The sequence below is a fragment of the Brachyhypopomus gauderio genome, chromosome 6 (assembly GCF_052324685.1).
Source record: "Brachyhypopomus gauderio isolate BG-103 chromosome 6, BGAUD_0.2, whole genome shotgun sequence".
In the NCBI taxonomy this organism is placed as follows: Eukaryota; Metazoa; Chordata; class Actinopteri; order Gymnotiformes; family Hypopomidae; genus Brachyhypopomus; species Brachyhypopomus gauderio.
In genome coordinates, this window is record NC_135216.1 from 29931482 (window position 1) to 29957519 (window position 26038).

The 26038-nt window shown below is 41.0% G+C and overlaps 1 protein-coding gene across 1 annotated transcript; it reads left to right on the top strand.

Moving 5' to 3' along the window:
* Window positions 1–879: 879 nt before the first annotated feature.
* Window positions 880–25609, top strand: LOC143517639 (interferon-induced very large GTPase 1-like). Its single transcript, XM_077010361.1, has 8 exons — window positions 880–937; window positions 5500–5595; window positions 6267–6743; window positions 7407–7502; window positions 10520–10615; window positions 11911–12285; window positions 13200–13301; window positions 13821–25609. The coding sequence occupies exons 1-8, from the start codon at window positions 914–916 to the stop codon at window positions 19359–19361; spliced, it is 6807 nt and encodes a 2268-aa protein (XP_076866476.1). The 5' UTR covers window positions 880–913; the 3' UTR covers window positions 19362–25609.
* Window positions 25610–26038: the final 429 nt, after the last annotated feature.

Genomic DNA, 26038 nt, shown 5'->3' on the forward strand with positions numbered 1-26038 from the left:
ATATTATTTTTATTATTATTTACCCTTATATAGTTTCTTTCTAATACACAATGTTTTGTATGTACTAATGTATTCTGTTTTGGCTTCTATGCCTTGTCTGGTTTGTTTAGGCGGTTTAACTCTGGATCTATCGGTCTGTTCTCATGTTTTCTCCTGTGCCTTCTGCATGATCAGGTAAATAATGAATAAGAACAAATATCAGTACAGCATCATGATCTTACACCCAGAGACTTCAAACTGCTCAACACTCAGTGAACAGTTACCTCTTAAAGATCACACTCTACCCACTAAAGGTGAACAGTTACCTCTTAAAAATCACACACTACCCGCTAAAGGTGAAGTTACGTCTTAAAGATCACACACTCTACCCACTAAAGGTGAAGTTACCTCTTAAAGATCACACATTACACCCACTAACGGTGAACAGTTTCCTCTTAAAGATCACACACTACACCCACTAAAGGTGAACAGTTTCCTCTTAAAGATCACACACTACACCCACTAAAGGTGAACAGTTACCTCTTAAAGATCACACTCTACCCACTAAAGGTGAACAGTTACCTCTTAAAGATCACACACTACCCACTAAAGGTGAACAGTTACCTCTTAAAGATCACACACTCTACCCACTAAAGGTGAACAGTTACCTCTTAAAGATCACACACTCCACCCACTAAAGGTGGGTTTTCATTCAGAAATGACACTGATAATCAGAAACACAGACACAGATGAATGCTGCTCACATATGTTGATCTTACTCATCTGACTAAACCAGATATTCAGCTTAATCTTCCTTTAGTGTTAGAGAAGTCACGTGATTCGTGGGGAACACCAGTGATAAAAAGCCAAGCTGAAGACTTTTGATCACTGTAACTGAAGATCAGCAGATGGAGAGTGACAACAAGAAGACCCGATGGCCAGCACAGACCAGAAGCAGGTAGATGTTCCTTCTCAGGTCTTACACGTTATCATTAAACAAAGACAAGGAATTGACCATAAAATAAATATTTATGTTGTCATGAATACCAATAGCAACTTCATCTTAAATACCTTTTTAATAATTGGCAGTTTGTGATATATTGCCTTTTAAATTAAACTATTATTTCAAGATTTTGCCCTGAGTTACAGTGTTTGTGAGGAATTATAGTGAAACACAGATATAGTTGTTGCTTTGCTATTTGCATTTTTAAATATCTTTAATGTTTTCTATATTCGTATCATTTTTTAAGCACATTATAGATGTTTTACCAGCTAATAATATGAATGTTATATTTTAACAATTATGTAAAATAACAAAATCTCATGAACATACAACAGGGGCTGAACAATGTCTCAAACACCATACTACACGTACAATGTACTTAGATATGCTCATTATTAAGTCTCCTATTGGCTTCAATTTTACAGTTTTTTTACGACTGCTAACATGCGTTTCCCAATACTTGTGATACATTTTCAAAACTCTAAACACAGCAACACATTTACTTCATACAAATAGCTAAATAGTTAATATACTGTTCAAAAGCACATTTTCTTATCTAAATACCAACTCTGCATTTCACAACGCAGTTTTCTTTTTATACACCAACTTTGTTAAAACACAGAAAATCTTGTTCAGTATCCAATCATTCTTCCAAACACTAGCACAGATTCTCTATTCGAGATGAACATAGTCAATCACTGCACAACCACTGTAAAAAAACTAATATTTGATGCCAATACAGAAACAGTATTACATGTAATATTTTACTCTCCCAGCAAACAACAGACATTTTTAGTAACATCTGTTGTTTCCTCAGTCAGTTCCTTTTTACTGTAATCCGCTTCATTTGGACTTTTTTTCAAATGTACATTTTTGGCAACATACTGTCTACACAATGTAATGGTGGGAGGAGGCAGGCAGGACGATCGCGTACGTGGACATATAACATTTATTAGTGTTAAACAATGGACACAGTGTGGCACGTGTAGTGCAGGCACTTGACAGGTAACATGCATAGACACGATCTGTAGACAAAGACGAGCACAAGACATTGCGCGAACGCACATTACAGTTTTTGACGACTGCTAACATGCGTTTCCCAATACTTGTGATACATTGTCAAAACTCTAAACACAGCAACACATTGACCTCACACAAATAGCCAAATAGTTAACATTGTGTTCAAAAGCGCAACTCTGCATTTCACAACGCAAACATAGTTTTCTCTTTATACACCAACTTTGTTAAAACACAGCAAACCTGGTTCAGTATCCAATCATTCTTTCAAACACTAGCACAGATTCTCTATTTGAGATGAACATAGTCAATCACTGCACAACCACTGTAAAAAAACTAACATTTGATGGCAATACAGAAACAGTATTACATGTAATATTTTACTCTCTCCCAGCAAACAACAGACATTTTTTTTCTTTTTTTTTCAAATGTGTGCATTTTTGGCAACATACTGTCTACACAATGAGTGATATTTACTGTTGGGTACTATATGGAATGTAGATTAGACAAAAAAGGAGTCAGTAACAGTTTTGCAGTAAAGGGTATATTTTACTGTATAGGGACATTACTGTAAATTGTAGCCTAACCCAAAAAATAATTAGCGTAATTGTAAACATAATTAGCCATGGTCCCATATGTGTAAAAATACACATATACAAAAAAGCTACACAAGGGGGGAAAAACTGGATACAAAACTGAACAGTCTTGTTACGTGTAATCTAAACGGTCTTCAGCAGTTGACCACATGTTTTCATCCACATCACATCTGATGTTGGCCCTTGCCATGCACCTGGGATAGAAAAGCTTGGTATACCTTATTCACCCCTGGCAGTCTTCAGCTGAAATGTCTCTGCAGCCGGGATCTATTGGATCCAGGAGGGACATTTGGTCATGGGGCCGATGATCATACACCTTCCACCTCCAGACTGAAAAAAGTTCCTTAGTGGGGTTGAGGAAAGGCGAGTAGGGCGGGAGGAAAAGGGACATCACTCTTGGATGGTCTATAAACCAGTTTGTGATGACATGAGAATGACAAAATGCTACACTGTCCCATCACAAATGTCCTCGTGTTTCCTCCCACCTGTTCCATTTCTGCTTCTGGAACCAGTTGTTGGTAGAGTTCATGCAAAAACGAAAGAAGGAGGTCTCTGTTATAGGGACCAATCTGGCATTTATGAAGGACCAAACCAACACTTGAGATTGCAGGACAAATTGTTTGTGACGTTGCATGCAGGGCGACAGACGAGGCACAGAGTCCAACATTAAGCACAAACAACACTTTATTTTACTACACAAATAGCGCAGACAGCGCACGTTTAACATCAACACATGTAACGTCAACAGACTCAAAGACGAGCACGAGACACTGCGCAAACGCACACTAAATAGACAGACCACATAATCCCAGAGTGATGACGAGACGAGCCACAGGTGAAACTGATTAACACGCTCGGACACAACCACGAAGATACACAGATGCAGACGACTAGACGTAGACGACATAAACACACGCCCAAAGGGGAGGGGTCAGGGGCTGTACCGTAACATTGTTATATTTGCTCCTCTCTGAAGTGCATGACTGTACTTTTTTACTGTACTGTACATTTACATTTACATTTATGGCATTTAGCAGACACTCTTATCCAGAGCGACTTACAAAAGTTCTATGTAGTTGCTTGGAATCTCCAAGGTAGAATAGATAGTCCTGAACACAAGGTACTCTAAGCTGCAAAAACCACTAGATGAAAGTCATATGATACCTAACAATTATACCTGAATATACACATCCCCTGAGGAAAAAGACAATAATCAATTCCTATAACCCAATTATGCACAATACCTGAGAAAAAGACAGTAAGCAATACCTGTAACAAACGATAAAGACGATAAAGCACAGTAGACGAAAGTATAATTATGCAAAGTGCACTTGAAAGAGGTGGGTCTTCAGTCGGCGTCGGAAGACAGCAAGTGACTCCGATGTTCGGACACACAAGGGAAGTTCATTCCACCACCTTCCACCTACTGTACATTTTATTTCATTGATCTATATGTGCAAAAATGTGTTTTACAGTAATAGCTTTTCAGCTGCCTTTGTTTTTGCAGAACTTTGCATTTTATACAGTATTTAAGGTTTTGAACCTTAGCTTTTCATTTTTGACATGCTGTGTGCAAGCATTTGTAAATAAGACTATAACTATACCCAATAGGTTATTGGGTAACCTTGTGTGTATAGAAAATATGCAAAAACAACATGGATTATACTAGTTGTATAGCCACTGAAAACTGATTGTGTTCACTGTGTTTAGAGTTTTGAAAATTTAACAACAGATTGGAAAAACGCATGTTAGCAGTCGTAAAAAAAACTGTAAATAGCTTGTCTAGGGTTGACATATAAAGTATGAACACTATGACTGATCTAATGGTGAGGACTAATGAGGACCCTGCTGCAGTGTGTTTGAGTGATTAGACCTCAGACGAGTAAAGATCACATCTTCCTGTATTACCTGTGAAGGCTCAGCTAGTGTGTACAGGCAGAGCTAGTGTGCCCTATACACACACTACACCCTCGTCTCCACCTCGTTTCATATATATCATAGTGAAACTAAAGCGTCCTCTTCCCTGTTCTTAGTGTCCTCTCCTCTGTAGTTAATTTTGTCTTCCCTGTAGAGTCCTCTTCCCTGACGTTTGTGTCCTTTTCTCTGTAGTTAGTGTCCTCTTCCCTGTAGTTAGTGTCATCTTCCCTGTAGTTAGTGTCATCTTCCCTGTAGCTAGTGTCCTCTTCCCTGTAGTTAGTGTCCTCTTCCCTGTAGTTAGTGTCATCTTCCCTGTAGTTAGTGTCATCTTCTCTGTAGTTAGTGTCCTCTCCTCTGTAGTTTGTGTCCTCTTCTCTGGGACAGTGAATACAGATGAAGTCCTCACACACCAGTTATCTTCTCCTCTGCACACCATCCTTGCTAAAAGAGCAACTTCAGTTACAGACCAGTAGTGTGTGAAGTCAGTTTTACCCACAACAACACACTTAGATCTGCTGGATTCAGGCTCTTGAATTAACTGGACTGGATTTGAACTGTATTTTATAAATTTGTTAAATATGAATATTACAAAATCAGGCATTTGGAGACAGATCCACATATGACAACTATTTGAACTATAACAACTATTTGAACTATTTGATCTGCATTGATGTTACTGTATAATTAATGACCATCTACATTTCTGAAAATGAAATTTAAATAGAATATAAAGCACTGCAAAAAGATTTTACAATTGCATTCAATCACTATAGCATGTCTGCAAATTCCCCAGCCAATGACGTCCAGGGTTAGACGAAGACGTACAGGACACCTTTGGACATGATATTGTCTCCTGTTCTTGTTTTGGAAAAAAAATACTAACACATCAGCAAAACACAGGAATCACAAAACAGGCATTACTGATGAAACTACCATCACTTCAGACTGTAGCCACAGAAAACAGTAACATTAAATATGCTGTTCTAGAACCAAAGATGGGAACAGGTCGGGAACACACGGAGACCCCAGAGGTGTAGAAGCTTCATGGAAGGGGGAGACAGACTGACCACAGTGCAGAAGCTGGTGAGCCCTCCACACCATAAAATACACATACACACATCCTAATGTTTAAGGTCATTTTTGTACTCTCTACCGGGATCCACAGCCCCCTGGGGGACTGAATGGGGTGCAGGAGGGGAGAGAGGACAGACCCTAGTGGCAGAGCACCATCCATCACTGGGCATACAAGCACACACACATCCATGCACAGACACTCAGACAACTACTTTTTTTTATTGAACAGAGAGACACAGACACACTCAGGGATAATTTGTCAGGGAATGCCAATTAACCTAACCTCCATGTTTTGGACTGTGGGAGGAAACCGGAGACCCCGGAGGAAACCCACACAAACACAGGGAGAACATGGAAACTCCACTCAGATAGGGACTTGAACCCAAGACCCCAGTGCTGAGAGGCAAACGTGCTAACCACCAAGCCACCGTGTTGCCCACTGTGTTATGTGTGTTATGTAGGTATATTAAGACACAGGTGGTTGGATGTGTTCAATATGAAGGTGAAGGAGATATGGGTGAAACACTTAGAATTCTACAGATGTTTATTAAGAACACCCTAGATCCTGTACAGTAAGCAAATGTATATGCTGGAGACAAAGAGATTTAAAACCTGCCATTAGGTAGGGATATTCTTACTCATGATTACTATTAGACTGAGTAGTCTGATTCCTCTTCTAGGTATTGGCATGGGGACAGCCTGGACCCACAGAGGAAAAGTGCAGACCTACACTAGATCAGCATCAACTAACAAAACATCAGCATCAACCCTCACAGATACACCACCAACCCTCACAGATACACCACCAACCCTCAGAGATACACCACCAACCCTCACAGAAACACCATCCACCCTCACATGAAAAGAATCCACCCTCACAGGAACACCATCCATCCTCACAGGAACACCATCCATCCTCACAGAAACACCATCCAGCCTCACAGAAACACCACCAATCCTCACAGGAACACCACCAACCCTCACAGAAACACCATCAATCCTCACAGATACACCATCAACGCTCACAGGAACACCATCAACCCTCACAGGAACACCATCAATCCTCACAGGAACACCATCAACCCTCACAGGAACATGGGCAACTTAGTGCACACTCCAGGTTTGGTGGACACACGTCAACAGAAGGACTGTGCCAGGTGAGTCATTTGGTTTCGTTGTTCGATAACATGGGTGGAGTTCCACTGGGGAGTAATATTGGACATGTGGGCTCTTACACCTCCTGTTTACAGCAACAATCACTACAACATGCAAATACATCCTCAAAAAAAAGGTTTTTAAGTGACCCTGTTAAATTTTTCATCTCCTTTAATGTTTACTCGACCAATGTAATCTTTAGACTCAGTGAGTGTGGGCACACATGCAATAAGCCATATTTATTAACAAGAGACAGATGTGTAGTGATTAACTGACTAACACAAGTAGTGACTTTACTGATGTAGTGACTTTAACAGAGTAACATTTTTGCCTTAATTCAGAAGATGCTATACCGTACACACCATCATACTCCCATCATAGTCTAATGGTCCATGTCTAATTTGACTGCATTATTCATATTTTTCCTGAAGCCACTGTAATTAGAATTCTGTAACCATAAAAAACACAGGACAATACGTAGAAGAAAATACACAAATGCTCAAATACACAAGTACTCAAATATTCAAATACTTAAATATACAAATACACAAGCACAAAACAGCCGTGCAAAAAAAGCTCCTGTTTTTTATTTTTATGTTTATTATTTTCAAACACTAACATCAGCTAAATGTCAGAAAACAATATTATTAAAAATGCTGTTCTAGGAGCAAAGACACACACAGGATGGAAACACATGGAGTCTCCAGAGGAGTAGAAGCTTGAGGGTAGAGAGAGACAAACCGACCGCAGTGCAGAATCAGGTGGGTCTTCTACATCATAAAATATATATGTGTGTGTGTGTGTGTATGTGTGTGTGTGTGGGTATGTGTGTGTGTGTGTGTGTGTGTGTGTGTGTGTGTGTGTGTGTGTGTGTGTGTGTGTGTGTGGGTATGTGTTTGTGTGTGTATATATGTGTGTGTGTGTGTGTGTTACGGGTGGAACACGTGCAGAATAACTAAGTCTTGTGATGCTCATGGCACGGCAAAGGATGAGGCACAGATCCAGCGGTTTCACAGAACGTCACGTTTATTTTAACAAATAAAGTACAGACAGCGCACATTAAACACTATTGCAATGAACGTGTAAGACTCAAACAAAGACGAGCACGGGAAACTGCGTGAACGCACATTAAATAGTCAAACCACATAAGCCCCGGGTGATGACGACACGAGCCACAGGTCAGACGGATTAACACATAAAGACATAACCGCACCCACGGAGATCCACAGATGCAGACGACTGGACAACGTAAACACACGCCCAAAAGGGAGGGGTCAGGGGCCGTAACGTGACAAGTCTCAAAGGAAAAAAGTGGATAAAACCACATAAAGGTGGATTAAATCACATAAAATTTAATCCAACAAAAACATGTAACGTTCAAGTTATATCAAACAATAACCAGCGGTGAGTTGGTATAAAGACGCATACAGTATGAAGAGACAAAAACAAACCACCCTCAGGTGGAGAATGCACCAATGGGCACCACCCACCTGAGGGGCATAGATACAACAAAACAACACAAAACAACACAAACCCTGCCACTGCTGATGGAGGCGGCTGGCAGGGGCATCCATATCCTAACACTAAATATAATCTATATATGTACATATAGTATATGTATATATACTGTACATAAAATATTACATTCTTTTTTTCTTTCATTTACATTCTTTTTTTGGACACCTTCTGATCAACTTTTTAAACAACTTTTGTTAAAATACAGTTGTCTTTGAACACTATAACGCACAGGTGTCAAACTCAAGGCCCGCGAGCCAAATGTGGCCCGCCGCGTCATTTTATGTGGCCCACGAGAGCTTAAAAAGCCAAATTGTCAAAAAAATAAAGTAAAAGTGAGCAAAAACTACATTTCCCACAATTATGTTACCCGCGAAGTGACGGCATCTCGACACTGCAGCGTTTCCATATCGAGGCGATTTTCCCAATAAGTGTAATTGAGAAATACAAATAATGATCCCAGAATGTCCAGGAAGAGAAACATCGATGCAGATAGAAGGTGTTTCAAGAAAGATGGGAAAGCGATGTTTGCACTTCAAGGAGAAAAACGGGTATGAAGCGGTAGCGGTTGTCAAAGAGTACAATACATGTCGGCATTTTGCGACCAAACGCAGAGCTAAGTATGCCAAAATTAGGCATCAAGAAAAACGACAAACTGTCAAAGAATTAAACAGCAAACTGCGATCACAACAGAATGTGTTCACAACCACAAACAAAACGGCAGTAAAAGCTGCTTTGTTGTGGCTGAAGAAATCGCTGCACTTCAGTCTTTTTCAGAGGGAGCATTTTTGAAGCACAATCGCTATTTTCAGTTATTTGATATTTCAAGTTTTGAACAAAGTAAATGTGATATATTTGATTATTTTTTTCTTTATTGACTTGGATACTTTGATCATTGATTGATGGAGTAATGTTGGTTTCATAACCTAACAAATGTAAAGGATTTATGTTGTAACAGCAACAAGCAAACATTTTTTTACATTTACGCAAACCTATCTGTAATATTTGTAACTTGAATAAGTAATAAATTCAGAGGTATTTAACATTAAGGAGTAGGTACATTTATAAGTTTCATATAGCCCTCCGTGGGTAACAATTATGCTGATGTGGCCCGCGGTGAAAATGAGTTTGACACTCCTGCTGTAACACTATAAACAATTCAAATGACCAGAGTGCAACGGGCAGAGAGTGCGAAATAAAAAGGAAGCGATCACGCCAAGTCTTGGGGAAAATGGAGGTTTTAATGAATAAGGTGCACAAACCAAAACCTGTAACATGATCCAGATGAAGGATATAATAACCAGCAGTCAACTGGTACAAAGACAAGACATGAATAGACAGACAAACCATCATCAGGTGGGGGCTTACTAATAGGCCCCACCCACCTGAGGGACAAACACAATGCAACAACAACAGAACAACTACCGCTGTGGATGGGGGCGACCAGCAGGGGGGAGCCCCATGTACCGTGACACAGGGCGCTGCAGGTGTGTCTTTGACATGTAACAGGAGGACTTAGTTCACATCTATCACTAAATATTCCCCTTTTATTTTGCCTGGTTAAAGGCTTTCGACGTTAGAGACTTTACTCTCATTCACATCACACGTGTTACATGAGGTAGAACAAAATTGTGTTTCTTTTTTTTGTGTTTAGTTGCGTAATGTTTAAGGTGCCTTTAAAAAAAAGTACACATTTACTCCACCACCATCCATGATTCTAGAGATCCCAGCTGAACCATTACACTGGGACAGTGTCTCCTGTTACTCTGATTCGAGTGTGACTTGGATTCCAGTGAGTGTGAGTCTGATTCCAGTGAGTGTGAGTCTGATTCCAGTGAGTGTCACTCTGATTCCAGTGAGTGTGAGTCTGATTCCAGTGAGTGTGAGTCTGATTCCAGTGAGTGTGAGTCTGATTCCAGTGAGTGTGACTCTGAATCCAGTGAGTGTGAGTCTGATTCCAGTGAGTGTGACTCTGATTCCAGTGAGTGTGACTGATTCCAGTGAGTGTGAGTCTGATTCCAATGAGTGTGACTCTGAATCCAGTGAGTGTGACTCTGATTCCAGTGAGTGTGACTCTGATTCCAGTGAGTGAGGGTCTGATTCCAGTGAGTGTGACCGATTCCAGTTAGTGAGGGTCTGATTCCAGTGAGTGTGACTGATTCCAGTGAGTGAGGGTCTGATTCCAGTAAGCGTGACTCTGATTCCAGTTAGTGAGGGTCTGATTTCAGTGAGTTTGCGTCTGATGTTTCTGTTCCTCTTTCAGGTGGCGGTGTGGGAACAGTTAGGACAGTCACAACAGGAACAGGAGAGAGTAGACTCCACGTTATCTGGAGACAAGTCAACAGAAGAACGGCGTAAGGTAAACAGACTAGATCCTAGATCCTGTACAGTAAGCAAACTGGGGGCAGTCATGGCCTGGTTGTAGAGATCATCATTGAGGTGCCCTTGAGCAAGGCACCTAACCCCAACTGCTCCCCGGGCGCCGGGCTAGGGCTGCCCACCGCTCTGGGCACGTGTGATTCACAGCCTCCTAGTAATCACTAGTGTGTGTGTGTGTACCACAGCCCCCTAGTAATCACTAGTGTGTGTGTGTGTACCACAGCCCCCTAGTAATCACTAGTGTGTGTGTGTGTACCACAGCCCCCTAGTAATCACTAGTGTGTGTGTGTGTGTGCACCACAGCCCACTAGTAATCACTAGTGTGTATGTGTGTGTATCACAGCCCACTAGTAATCACTAGTGTGTATGTGTGTGTACCACAGCTCACTAGTAATTACTAGTGTGTGTGTGTGGGTGGGTGGAGAAGTCCTGCCTCAAGTGGAGGAGTTTAAGTATCTCAGGATCTTGTTCACGAGTGAGGGAAGAATGGAGCGTGAGATCGACAGACGGATTGGTGCAGCTTCTGCAGTAATGCGGTCGCTGTACCGGTCCGTTGTGGTGAAGAAGGAGCTGAGCCAAAAGGCGAAGCTCTCGATTTACCGGTCGATTTACGTTCCTACTCTCACCTATGGTCATGAGCTTTGGGTAATGACCGAAAGAACGAGATCGCGGATACAAGCGGCCGAAATGAGTTTCCTCCACAGAGTGGCTGGGCGCACCCTTAGAGATAGGGTGAGAAGCGCGGTCACTCGGGAGGAGCTCGGAGTAGAACCGCTGCTCCTCCACATCGAGAGGAGTCAGTTGAGGTGGCGTGGGCACCTGTTTCGGATGCCCCCTGGGCGCCTTCCTAGGGAGGTGTTCCAGACATGTCCCCCGGGGCCCCGAGGAAGACCCAGGACACGTTGGTGAGACTATGTCTCTCGACTGGCCTGGGAGCGTCTCGGTGTTCCACCCGAGGAGCTGGCTGAGGTGTCTGGGGAGAGGGAGGTTTGGGTTTCCCTGCTCAAACTGCTACCTCCGCGACCCGGCTCCGGATAAGCGGTAGATAATGGATGGATGGATGGATGGGTGTGTGTGTGTTCTAACTGCACAGATGGGTTAAAAGCAGAGGACAAATTTCGATTGCAATGAAAAATCACAATTGACAAAATATGGCACATTTACACATTTTTCACATTTACAAATGGATGTGTTGGAGACAAATAGCTTTCAGGTAGGTAGGGATATTTTTACTCATGATTACTATTAGAGTAAGTAGTCTGATTCCTCTTCTAGGTATTGGCATGGGGACAGCCTGGACCCACAGAGGAAAAGTGCAGACCTACACAAAATCAGCATCGACTAACAAAACATCAGCATCAACCCTCACAGAAACACCACCAACCCTCACAGAAACTCCATCCACCCTCACAGATACACCACCAACCCTCACATGAAAAGAATCCACCCTCACAGGAACACCATCCATCCTCAAAGAAACACCATCAACCCTCACATGAAAAGAATCCACCCTCACAGGAACACCATCCACCCTCACAGGAACACCATCCATCCTCACAGAAACACCATCAATACTCACAGGAACATTATGGACAACTAAGTCCACACTCCAGGTTTGGTGAAGACACGTCAACAGAAGAATTATACCAGGTAAGTGATTTAGAGTTACAAGTGGAGTAATGTTGGACATGTAGACTCTTAAACATATTGCTGTTTACAGCAACAATCATGAATCAACATGGTGAAAGTAAAACAGAATTATTTTCAAGGGTGAAAAGTAACAAAGTGCAAATTCGTCCAGACAACAGTTTAAAAGTGACTGTTTAATGTAGGTCAGATATTTCATTTTATGGCTAACTTCTTATGTTGCAAGTTTTTTTTCTTTTGTTTTAGAGGTTACATTATCTTGTAATGTACAAGAAGCAGTTATGTTTCATGGCTTGAAGAAGCAAATGTTTTTACCTTTGAATGAAATGCACCTCAGATCACTTCATAAACTCATTGAAGTTTAACTGATTTTATTACTGAAGTAAATCTGACAGTGACTTTAACAGATGTAGTGACTTTAAGTGACATAGTGACTTTAACAGATGTAATGACATTAACAGAGTAACATTTTTGCCTAATGCAAGTGCTCTTAATTCAGAAGATGCTATACCGTACACACCATCATACTCCCATCATAGTCTAATGGTCCATGTCTAATTTCAATGCACTATTCAGAGTCAAAGTGAACTTTATTGTCATACACATTTTTCAAGTACAAGGCGACGAAATATCGCCTTTTTCCTGAAGCCACTTTAATTAGAATTCTGTAACCACAAAAACCACAGGAAAATATCTAGTTGTGTTCCAACTGTGAATGTCTCACAATAAGAAAATACACAATTACTCAAATACACAAATATGCAAATATTCAAATGCCCATGCCCAGAACATCCATGCAGTCACTAAAGCAGCAGCCATCATGATTAACCTACTACTCATTTTACACTCATGTTCTAGGTCCCAACACCTAAACACATCATGATTAACGTACCACTCATTTTACACTCATGTTCTAGGTCCCAAAACCTAAACACCACAGACCCACCCAGCAACATGATCAAGACTGTGGAGTCTTCCGGCAGTTAGTTGGAGGCACAGTAATGGATGTCCAAAGCCACGTGAGTAGAAGCCCTCTGATTTTGGAGTGATATCCTGTGGGTTGTTTCATGGGTGGAGTAACAGATACAGTAATATTGTTCAGTTCATCTATAGACAGGTCAATGTGGTGTGGTTCACAGGTACAGTAATATTGTTCAGTTCACCTGTAGACATCAGTAATACACGGCAGGTTTTCATACAAAACACATAAGCAGTAGCACTGTAACATTGGCACACAAAGCAACAAGTTAAAATTAGAAATACAAAGGAACATTATTCCCTGACAGGCAATAAACAGTGTTCTTGTTAGAAAAGCAATGGTTATGCACACTTCAGGCCACCAGAGGTCTTTAGTTCTCCAGAAAACCAGGGCACACTGATTTCTCATTACAAATACCTGCTTCTTATTGCCTTATCTGTGCAGTGTGCAGTGACTACAAACACATACCCAGAGAAGAGGGCAGCCAACTGCTCTCTAATCCTAACTCTGATTATGATTATGATTATGATTACAGTAAGTAGACGAATTCCTCTTCTAGGTATTGGCACGGAAACACCCTGGACCCATAAAAGAAAAGCCCAGACCTACACAGAATCAGCATCCACCCACACAAGAAAAACCCAGACCTACTCAGAATCAGAATCCACCCATAAAAGAAAAGCCCAGACCTACACAGAATCAGAATCCACCCATAAAAGAAAAGCCCAGATCTACACAGAATCAGCATCCACCCACACAAGAAAAACCCAGATCTACACAAAATCAAAATCCACCCACACAAGAAAAATCCAGACCTACTCAGAATCAGAATCCACCCATAAAAGAAAAGCCCAGACCTACACAGAATCAGAATTCACCCATAAAAGAAAAGCCCAGATCTACACAGAATCAGCATCCACCCACACAAGAAAAACCCAGATCTACACAGAATCAGAATCCACCCATAAAAGAAAAGCCCAGACCTACACAGAATCGGCATCCACCCACACAAGAAAAACCCAGATCTACACAGAATCAGAATCCACCCATAAAAGAAAAGCCCAGACCTACACAGAATCAGCATCCACCCACACAAGAAAAACCCAGATCTACACAGAATCAGAATCCACCCATAAAAGAAAAGCCCAGACCTACACAAAATCAGCATCCACCCACAAAAGAACAGTCCAGACCTACACAGGATCAGCATCCACCCACACAAGAAATGCCCAGACCTACACAGAATCAGCATCCATCCACAAAAGAAAAGCCCAGATCTACACAGAATCAGAATCCACCCACACAAGAAAAGCCCAGACCTACACAGAATCAGCATCCACCCTTAAAAGAACAGCCCAGACCTACACAGTTCAGAGATCTTTTCCAAAGGCTTGGTCTTGAGGACAGATATAAAGACAAACTTACAAGGACAAACTTTCTTGAAATATCTCCATCCTCAGTGCACAATGAGGAACCCAGTAATGAGAAGCAACTGATTCACACTTTTATGCAGCGGCTGTTGACAGTAGATTATAAATCCAGACACATCACTGTTAATGCTAAACCCACAATTCCAAAGTCTGAACACACTGGAGGAAAAGTCTATAACGCTCTCTTAAAGAAAAGGACTGTAAATACAGAAAGAAAACAGGACCCCATTCACCCAATGGATGTTCAGATGGCAGTGTTCCTCTGTGCTGATCCTTTCCTTCAACAGACCATAGTGACTAAACTGTCCCAGTGTCAGTATGCTCTTCCACTGCTGGTTCCCAGTCCCTTCACTGGAAAGATCGAGTTTCCTCTGTGGACAATGCGCCAAATCAACAAGAGCTGGAAGAGAACTGACACTTCAGGCCAAGTCAGCAGCAAACTCCAGCCCATGTGCACAGCTGAAACACCAATGGTGGCGTTCTTCAGACTGGGCTCTCTGTCCTCATCCAAGTCTCAGCTGATGAACAGTTTGATCAATGAAAAACACAACACATTCTTCCACAGACATTGTCCAGGCAGCAGCAGAACCCGTCTACTGATGGATGGAGTGGTGGAGATCGCCTGGTACCTCCCATCTGGGAAGAGCACTGATCATTTCCCTGACTGTGTAGCGTTCTGTAATCTACATGGTGATTCCAGCAACTATGTGACCCAAAGAAAGATTGTAACTGAAATGGCCTCCATGAATGTTGTATTTTTACCTAAACCTGATGAGAATGACAACAATATGGAATTTGTAAAACAACTTTGCAAATCTTCAAAACCTCTCATTGTTCTTTTTACTGATGAAGAGGAGGATAATGAAGATGCTGTGTATAATTTAGCAGAAAATAAATTCAGGGTGGTACTGAGGGGTAGAAACCAGAGTGATGTGTCTGATGATCTCAGACGTGTAATTAAGTTCTGCCTCTCAAAAACATCCAAGACTTTCAGGCTTGAGAATATGGAAGAATTCTCAGAGCTCAATTTGGATGAGCTTAATCTGGACTGTCAGAGAGGAAAAGAAGCAGCACAAAATATGATGGAATTTCTTGAAAGAAAAGATCCATCCACAGTGAAAGAAACATATCTGCCGTATCAAGGACAACTGTGGCATGCCTGGTGCCAGAAGAACAAAGACCTACGACGACTTCAAACTAACAACACAGAAATGCAGAAGAGTAGAATTCACCATGAATTGAGAGAAATAAGACGGAAACAGCGGGCACATGACATTAGTGATCTCATACGTGTGTTTGTTGAAAGTTTAGAGTCTCTGTCTCCCAATGAGAAAATGTATTTCCTCAAATGGAGTAGCATCTTATTTTATGAGTTCACATCAGACAAACTCTGTGACATCCATCAAGAGTACGACAGTAAGTGGACCCAAGTTTTGGCTTTGAAAAAGAAAAATGATGACTTTGAGAATCCAGAAGTGGAACAAAGTAATGGAAAAAGCTCAATTAATTTCTTTCTGAAACATGAGAAAACAGATCAACTAAAGACAGAATGGTCAAACCTAGAAAAACTCTCAAAAAAACTCAATGCTGCCAACTTTGGTTTAGAGCACATGCTCAGAGAGATAGGACAGATTTATGAAGCTTCACTCTCTGAGAAAAAGGGCTTGGCAAAGAAAGACATTGAAGTATTTTCTCACCTGCCTAGACTTGTTGCTGAACTAATTCTAACTGGGTTTCCACTGGAGCTGATGGATGGAGATGCTGGTCATGTTCCTCTGGTCTGGGTTTCAGCAGTTCTAGATGAACTCATCAAGATCCTGGGAGACCAGAGAGTCTTTGTGCTGTCAGTGTTGGGGATCCAGAGCTCTGGTAAATCCACCATGCTCAATGCCATGTTTGGACTCCAGTTTGCAGTCAGTGCAGGCAGGTGCACCAGAGGAGCCTTCATGCAGCTGGTCAAAGTGTCAGAGGAGATGAAGGCAGAGCTGAAGTTTGACTACATTCTAGTTGTTGACACTGAAGGTCTCAGAGCACTTGAACTTGCAGGGAAATCTACCAGGAATCACGATAATGAACTTGCCACATTTGTAGTGGGTCTTGGAAATATGACACTGATCAACATCTTTGGAGAGAACCCTGCTGAGATGCAGGACATCCTTCAGATTGTAGTTCATGCATTCTTGAGGATGAAGAAGGTCAGACTGAATCCCAGCTGTGTGTTTGTGCATCAGAACGTGTCTGATGTTGCAGCTAGAGAAAAGATCATGGAAGGCAGAAGACGTTTGCAGCAAACACTCGATGAAAGGACCAAGTTAGCAGCCAAAGAAGAAGTCTATGAGGCAGAGTGTTTTGGTGATGTCATAACATTCAATGTTCAGAAAGATGTGAAGTACTTTGCACAGTTGTGGGAGGGCAATCCACCCATGGCTCCACCAAACCCATCATACAGTAGAAATGTTCGGGAGCTAAAGCAAAACATTATTTCTTATGCATCACAGACAAATACTATAAAATTATCACGGCTTCAAAATCGCGTGAAACACTTATGGAATGCATTGCTGAATGAGAACTTTGTGTTTAGTTTCAAGAATGTGCAGGAGATATCGGTGTACAGGAAACTGGAGGAGCAGTATGAGAGTTGGACCTGGAGTCTTAGGAGCGCCATGTTGAGCACTGAAGACAAAATGTTCAACAGAGTGGCGAGTGGCACATTGGAAAACATTGACAAACTTCAGCTCATAAAGGAAATGGCAGACACCATGGAAAATATCCATAAAGAATTTCAACTGTATTTTGAAGAAGACAATGACAAGGAAACACTGATTCAGTGGAAGTGCAAATTTGAGAAACAAATTGAAAACCTTCATGAGGAACTTATCAATGATGCAAAAAGAAAACTAGACAACACCATTAAACATAAAATAATAAAAAATAAGCTGGACCAAAAGCTGGCAGAATATGAGAATACACTATTTGAAAAGAGCAAAGAATTAGCTTTAGGGTTTAAAGAAAATGGGAAAAAATGTGTTCAAAAAGAAGAATTTGAATTAATGTGGCAGAAATGGATCTCTGAATTAACTAAACATGCCCTCAATATGGAAGATGTTGACATACCTACTGACATGATTAACATTCTAGGAGAAATTTATGAACGTTCAATTGTTACCATGCGTAGAAATTCTTCTGAATATAAAAACATTTTGATTGTTGGTGACTATAACAAATATGTTTCTTTGAAGACAAATGTTGTCAATCAAAAATGTCTTAAACAAGAGGATCAACAGCTGATACGGGATCTAATATTGAAAATCAGTGAACAAACAAAACAAAAGGTGAATTCTTTTACATTCTCAGCACAAGGATACAACTCAGGCTACATGCAGGACATTGCACGTGATGTCAGAAGAAAGGTACAAGATTCACAACATAAATCTTTTGCTTTTAAGCGAGAGTTTGGCATAGATCTCTCACTTTATGTATGTGAAGACGCTATCGGTTTCTTTACAGAGTGTCACAGGAAGTTCAAGGAATCAAACGACCCATTTTTTTACTTAAAGAACAAACAGAACGAGTACTTCAGGGTCTTTGAGAAGTTCTTGCATGGAGCAACATCAGCAGCTATTCTTGGAGATCAAATTTGTAGCAAATTGAAAGAGGCCATCAAATCAAGCGTGTACAACATGATGGCAAAGTATGTGTGTGGCCAAATGACAGGGAGACCTCCATTTAATGGGAACAGAGCTGATCTGGAAAAATACATTTTGAAGTCTCTGGCAGAGCAGAAGGGAAACAAGAATGAGAAGTTTAAAAACTTTCTAACCTACATGTACAAACCTAGGGTCCACTTTGAAAATTTTATAAAAATCAGAGTGGAAGAATACATGAGAACAGAGAACCCTCTGGCAGTTTCTGCAATCAAACAATATTTGGAGGAGAAACAGAAAAATGTCATTAGTTCAGCTAAAATGACAACAGACAGAATGAAAGCTGTCAGTGGAGATACAAATATGTGGCTGGAGATGTTTTCCAACAGTCTTGTTGATGAGTTAGGAGACACTAGAGTTCACTTAAGTGGGCGTGAGTTTAAGGATGTTGTTGACTTTGAGCTTCTTGTGGAATTTACGGAAAGAGAGCTCAGAAATGTTGTCGGAGAGTTAGAACATAGTCTCAGTAAGCTTTCATCCTTCAGAATGGACACATTCAGAGAAAGACCAGATGAGATTCTGATCAAGCACTTCTGCAAGTGCTGTTGGGAACAGTGTCCTTTCTGTAGGGCTGTCTGCACAAACAGTCAAAAAGACCATGCTGGAGATCACAACGCTGACTTCCACCGTTCATCTGGAATAAATGGAGTTAATCATAAGGGTACAACAGAATTTTGCATAGATTTTTGCACAACATTAGTAGCAAGTGACACATTATTTTGGCCTCCAGGTAACCCTGAGAGATCTTTCCCTTACAAACAGTACAGGGAAGCAGGGGGCCAGTTTGCTAGGTGGGGCATCTCCACGGATTTTTCTGAGCTGGCCTACTGGAAGTGGTTCATTTGTGAGTTCCAAGAAAACCTTGAAAATTACCACAACACAAACTTCTGTGGTAAGGGGAAGATACCGGAGGAGTGGAAAAATTATAATCAGCAATTTGCTGTTGCAAGCTTGGGGTTATGTTAATAATGCACCAAGGGGGGGGCGCTAGAGAGCACTAAATGGAGTAGACGTGGGTTAGCTGGGGGCTCCAGAACAAGCTTATTTATAGTCTTTTTTCCACCACCCCATGTGGTAATTTTGTGATTTACTTACTCTTGATAACACCTAGCACCGCCGGGTTTTCAGAAATGGCTCCGAAAGCGGCTAAAACCTCCAAAGAAGTCGAAACGCGAGCTCACGCCTCGAATTCACCACCACGCGGCCCGGCCATGTCTGGCCGAGCAGAAGGCGACTCTCCCCCAACTTGGGCGAAAGCACTCGAAACCTCTATCCAAGGTGGGCTGGACAACATTTCATCTCGACTGAGCAACTTGGAGCAGGCTCTGTTAACAGTCCGGTCAGAGGTGAAGGAGTTTAAAGAAACTATCAGTTCGCTCACTGAGGCTGTGTCGCTTCATGATACGCGACTCGACTCATTAGAGTCGGCCTTGAAGAAGGTGGAGGGAGTCAACGCAGCGCTGCAGCTGAAAATTGAGGATCTGGAGGGCCGTTCACGGCGCAACAATATTCGGATCATTGGAATTCCGGAGGGAGCGGAGGGGACTCGACCCACGGATTTTGTCGCTGAGCTGCTGCCAAAGCTTCTGGGGGAGGAGAACTTTAAGATGCCATTGATGGTGGACCGCGCGCATCGCTCGCTACAACCGCGTCCGGCGGAGGGTGCCAGACCGCGTCCTATTATCGCTCGCATCCACCTGTTTCAAGTAAAGGAAAGAATCATGCAACTGCGTTGGCTTCATGGTCCTCTCCGATTCAGGAACAACAATGTCTTGATCTTTCCGGACTATACAAGCTCCGTGGTGGAAAAAAGAAAACAGTTCGCGGATGTGTTACGAGAGCTGAGAAATCTTAAAATAAAGCACTCCCTCCGTTTTCCGGCTAGGCTTCACATTGAGCACGATGGACAATCGCACAGTTTCACTGTGAGTACAGATGCTAAAGCTTTTGTGAACTCTGTATTGAAGGGCACCACAGCTAGTACGGGCTGATGGCCCGGGTTGGTTGGACTGCTTTCTTTCCTCGCTGGAAAGGGGAAATAGCCGATCCATGTCTAGACTATTCTTAATAATTCTCTTTTCTCCTATTTTGGCTTGGGCCGTATATTGGTTTTGGAACGTGTGCTTGTCCTTTACACTGCTAGGTTGTCAATGTTTATTTAGAATTTTTAAGGTTAAGTATTAATACTAGGAATAAGTGAGTGGAATTTACCTATTTATTTTCTTCATCAACATTGTTCTGCTCAGTTCTGGGCCCCTTGCTTCTTGTTTCTGTTTTGGTTGTTGTGGTAGTTGCTGTTTAGCAATTGGATAGCTAGATAGTCTGCTAGGCTTTCGACCCCAAAAATCTGGGTGTTTTCTGACACTTCTGGTTTGGAAGTAAGTCTGTTCGAAGGATGGGAGGGACGGATGCGGGTGGGGGGTACCAAGGGTTTGTTTGTTTGACGTTTATTTGTTTGCTCGGTTTCTGTCATGTGCAATTATGGATATATGTGCATACCAGGTTAAATGACATCTAAGAGGGATACTGGCTCCGCTGGTGTTACATTAGCATCATGGAATGTTAGAGGGCTGGGCCATCCAGTTAAAAGGGGACGGGTATTTTCACACTTAAAATCTCTAAGGGCTGACATAATCTTTCTCCAAGAGACACACATTGGCCCTAACCATCAGTTCAGGCTTAGAGCCAATTGGATATCCCAGGTATTTCAGGCTCCCTTTTCTCCTAAAGCTAGGGGTGTTGCAATAATCTTTAAGAAGAGTGTCCCATTTCACCTTGAGAGGATGGTTGCTGATCCACAGGGTCGATACATTATTGTTTCCGGGCGAATTAATTCCCTGCCTCTTACTCTGGTTAATATTTATGGTCCAAATTTTGATAACCCAGATTTCTTTCGTAAGGTTTTCGATTTAGTTCCATATACTTTCTCTGATAACATTATATTGGGCGGTGATTTTAATTGTTATTTAGATCCATACCTTGATAGACTCTCAACTAAAGTGCCACCCGCCCTGACCTCAGTTCAGACTCTCAATAATTTAATAAAGTCCAGGAATATGGTAGACATTTGGAGGCTGTACAATCCAACTGCTAAGGATTTTTCATTCTACTCACATGTACACAAATCCTATACGCGTATTGATTACTTCCTTGTGTCATCAGAGTTAGTTCCTAAGATCAGTAACGTTAAATATCATAATATTATAATATCTGATCACAGCCCTGTCACACTTCAGTTGAACAGTGTACTTCCTAAACGGGCATTTACTTGGCGATTTAACCCAAGTTTGCTGTCGGACCCTGATTTTATTAAGTATCTAAATGCTCGGCTGGAGGACTTTATAGAATTCAATGATACTGGGGACGTTTCTGATTCCACTCTCTGGGAAACATTCAAAGTCGTCATCCGAGGTCATATTTTATCCTATGAATCTTCCAAGAAAAAAGAAAGGAACCGTCGGCTTGTTGAAATTGAGAACACTCTTACAATATTAGAAAAAAATTATCAAACTTCTCTCTCCGCATCAGATTATAATAAAATTTTACAACATAAATATGAGTACAACGCTATCCTTAGTCAGAGAGTTGAGCATCTTTTACTTAAACTTAGACAGCGACAGTTTGAGTTTGGCGATAAGCCTGAGAAGCTTCTGGCTAAACAGCTCAGGGGGATTCGTTCTAAACAAGCAATCCTTAGGATACGGTCACATTCAGGGAGAATAATCACGGACCATAAAGAGATTAATACACGGTTTAGAGAATTTTATTCACATTTATATTCTTCTAAACATTTGGTTACTGAATCTGATTTCCAGACCTTTTTTAAGGATCTGACTCTACCGAGGCTTTCTGAATCAGCTAAGATTGCATTGGACTCTCCAATTTCTCAAATAGAGGTTGCTGAAGCAATTCAGAGTTTTTCTAGCAGTAAAGCACCTGGACCTGATGGTTTCGGCTGTGATTTCTACAAACATTTTTCTGCAAAAATTGGTCCGTTTATACTAAGGATGCTCAATGACTCAATTAAAAATAAAAAACTTCCTGACTCACTATACCAGGCAAATATTTGCCTTTTACTGAAAAAGGGGAAGGACGATACAGATCCTGCTTCATACAGGCCTATCGCCTTGCTTAATACAGATCAAAAAATACTATCCAAGATATTGGCCTCTAGGTTAGCTGAGTACATAACAGAAATTATTCATCCTGATCAAACTGGTTTCATTCCGGGCAGATTTTCTTTTTGTAACGTTCGTTTGCTTTTTAATGTTATTTCAGCAGCACACAAAACTAACTCCAATGCAGCCATTGTCGCACTTGATGCCCAGAAGGCCTTTGATCAAATCGAATGGCCGTATATGTTTCGCACACTGAGTCAATTTGGGTTTGGCGACCCCTTTATAGATTGTATCAAGATGCTTTACTTATACCCATCATCATCTATATTGACTAATGGAGACTGTTCCAGGCCATTTTTGCTTCAGCGCGGTGTTCGGCAGGGCGATCCTTTATCCCCTCTTTTGTTTAACATAGCTTTGGAACCTCTTGCCCTGGGAATTCGGCTGCACCCTGACATTCATGGAGTTAAATTGGGAGAGCTAGAAAGCCTGGTCAATTTATATGCAGATGATTTGTTACTATGCGTTTCAAATCCTCACACCTCAATTCCCTGCCTGCTAAATTATATAGATTCCTTTGGCAGGCTATCTGGGTACACAATTAATTGGAATAAAAGCGAACTCATGCCGCTTACTGATAATTTAGATGCCAATTTTCTTGCCACCTTGCCTTTTAAAGTAGTTAGGGAACATATCACCTATCTTGGCCTGCAGATCTCTAAAAACCCCAAACTGTTATTTAAGTTAAATTTCCAGTCAGCATTGGTTAAGCTCAAAGCGGACATCGATAAATGGAAATTACTTCCATCATCTATGGTTGGGCGAATTAATGCAATAAAAATGGTTACACTCCCAAGGTTTCTCTATCTCTTCCAAAGTCTCCCAATCTGTTTGCCAAATTCTTTTTTTAAGCAGCTTGATGGTATTATCTTGCCATTTGTCTGGGGCTACAAGATGCCCCGCATTTCTAGAAGCCATCTACAAAAAACGGCATCGGAAGGTGGATTTGGCTTGCCCATCTTTAAACATTATTATTGGGCAGCAAATGCCAGGGCTCTCTCTTTTTGGCAACTTGGTTCGCGGGAGGGTCTGCTATTGGATTCTTCCCCACTGTGGATAAAATTTGAGGCTAGGTCAATCCCAAAGTCCTCACTACCAGTCTTATTGTTTTCCAAAGTATTACCTAATAAATCACTAATAGAGAACAATTTCATAATTAATAACTCGCTTAGGATCTTAAATCAAATTAAATCTTTTACCAAAGCACCTAAGACTTCAGTCTATACTCCAATTCTTCATAATCACCAATTTCCACCTTCTCAGGTGGATGGGACATACTCTTTGCTAGGAGAGGCAGGTTTGAGATCCATAGGGGATCTGTATATGAAGGGCAACTTTGTTTCATTTATACAATTCAAAGCTAAGTTTAGTCTTCCATCACAACATTTTTTTCGCTATCTGCAACTTCGGCATTATGTTAGAGGAAATATTCCAAACTTCGAATCAGAACCAAATAATCATCCAATATATAGGTTTTTCTGTATGGATCCTCAGTCGAGACATCTAGTCTCCCAATTCATTTCTGTTTTGTCTTCGACTCCTGACACCACACGGTATAGAGAGGCTTGGGCCAGGGAGACTAACAGCCAGATAACAGATGAGGTTTGGGAAGAAAGCCTCAAAAGGATTTCACTTTGTTCCATTAGCTCTCGATATAGACTGATTCAGTTTAAAGTTTTACATAGGATGCACTACTCAAGGGTTAAACTGCATAAGATATCTGGTTCAATATCTCCGCTTTGTGAGAGATGTAAAACAGAGGAGGGTTCCTTGTCACATTTGTTTTTGTTTTGCCCTGTTCTGCATGGCTTCTGGACCAATGTGTTCAATTGGCTCTCAGGAGCTCTTGGGGTACAACTAAACTTTGACCCTATAACTGCGATTTGCGGATACTCTACATTACTGGATCCTCTTCCGTACCCCCTACAACAGGTGGTGATGGCTGGTATGGTAGTGGCCAAAAAGCTGATCCTCCTTGACTGGAAATCGCCCATTGCTCCATCATTTAAACGCTGGCTGTCTGAAATGCTCACATTTGCTTCGATGGAACGTTTGCGCAGTCGGGGCCAGAGAGCACAATACCTCAATAAAACCTGGAAACCTGTATTGGACTATTTTAAGGGACAGTGACCTGAGCATGTTTTGTCTTTTTTTTTGAGCATGTTTTGTTTTTATTTATTTTTTGTTTTGTTGTTGATGTTTTGTGTGTTTGATATGTATGGAAAATATAAAAGGAATAAATAAAATATTCAAAAAAAAAAAAAAAAAAAAAAAAAAAAATAATGCACCAAGACACCAAGGATTACACAAATACAGCAACTGCATTTATTCACGTTTAGTTGTTAATGTACACAAGACAAATTTACAACATACTGAAATCCAGACAACTTTAACAAATGTGCATGACTGCATGGTTGCTGCCAATTACAAATGGTGTCTTTGTTATCGTTATCGAATAATGGGAATTTAATAAATAAAATGTGCACTTAATGTAAAACCCGTAACAAACCAAAAGTAGGAAACAATAACTAGCAATCAAATAATACATAGACAAGACATATATAGAGACAAATGACCCTCAGGTGGCGAACTCCCTAATGGGCCACGCCCACCTTAGAGAGGAACACAACACACCAAAACAGGACAAACATTGCCGCTGCTGATGGAGGCGGCCAGCAGGGGGCATCCATACTGTGACATGACACCTTAACCCCTTGCTGTCATCTGCAGCACATGGTCCGTTTGTGACTGGCCCACAGCAAATGCCTAAAACATAATGGAATATTGCCCACACATAATAACATTGCACCTAATAATAAAGTAACTCAATAAATGTGTTTTAAGGTTTTAGAATATATAATTATATGACAAGACTATATAATTGATTTCTAATATGATGGAAATGTTGAATGTTTACTTTTCATTTTTATTTTTGCAGTTTAATCAGTGTTATTGAACTTTTTTGCATTTTACAATTGTATTAAATTACTTCTTTAATACAATGATATTTACTAAATAAACAGTATACTGCAAACAGCAACAGAGTTATTCATCTTTAAAATAAATATTTAGGTGTGACGGGCAGGGTGAGCAACTAAAAAGGAAGCGATCACGCCAAGTCTCAGGGAAAGAGGATGGTTTAATTGAAAGTGCGCAAACCAAAAACCCGTGACATATCTACTGGTGATTCCTAAAAGCCGATTAAAGATTGGCGGGGGTGCTTTTAGCCACTATGGCCCAAAGCTCTGGAATTCTCTTCCTGAAGAGCTTAGAGGCATTTCATCCCTGCATAGTTTTAAGAACAGTCTCAGAACATTCCTGTTTAGATCTGCTTTTAGTTAAGAAACTCTCAATCTTATTTACTTTATTACATTATGTTGTCTATTATTTTCTAAATCTAATTATCTTAATAGTTTTATCTTATTTACTTTACTTTTTTAATTATCTTATTTACTTTTTTACTTT

Coding starts and splice junctions, on each gene's coding strand:
- LOC143517639 (XM_077010361.1), top strand. CDS start 914: ATGGCCAGCACAGACCAGAAGCAG. Junction 7,503..10,519: donor CGACCGCAGTGCAGAATCAG/GTGGGTCTTCTA, acceptor TTCCTCTTTCAG/GTGGCGGTGTGGGAACAGTT. Junction 12,286..13,199: donor CAACAGAAGAATTATACCAG/GTAAGTGATTTA, acceptor CTCATGTTCTAG/GTCCCAAAACCTAAACACCA.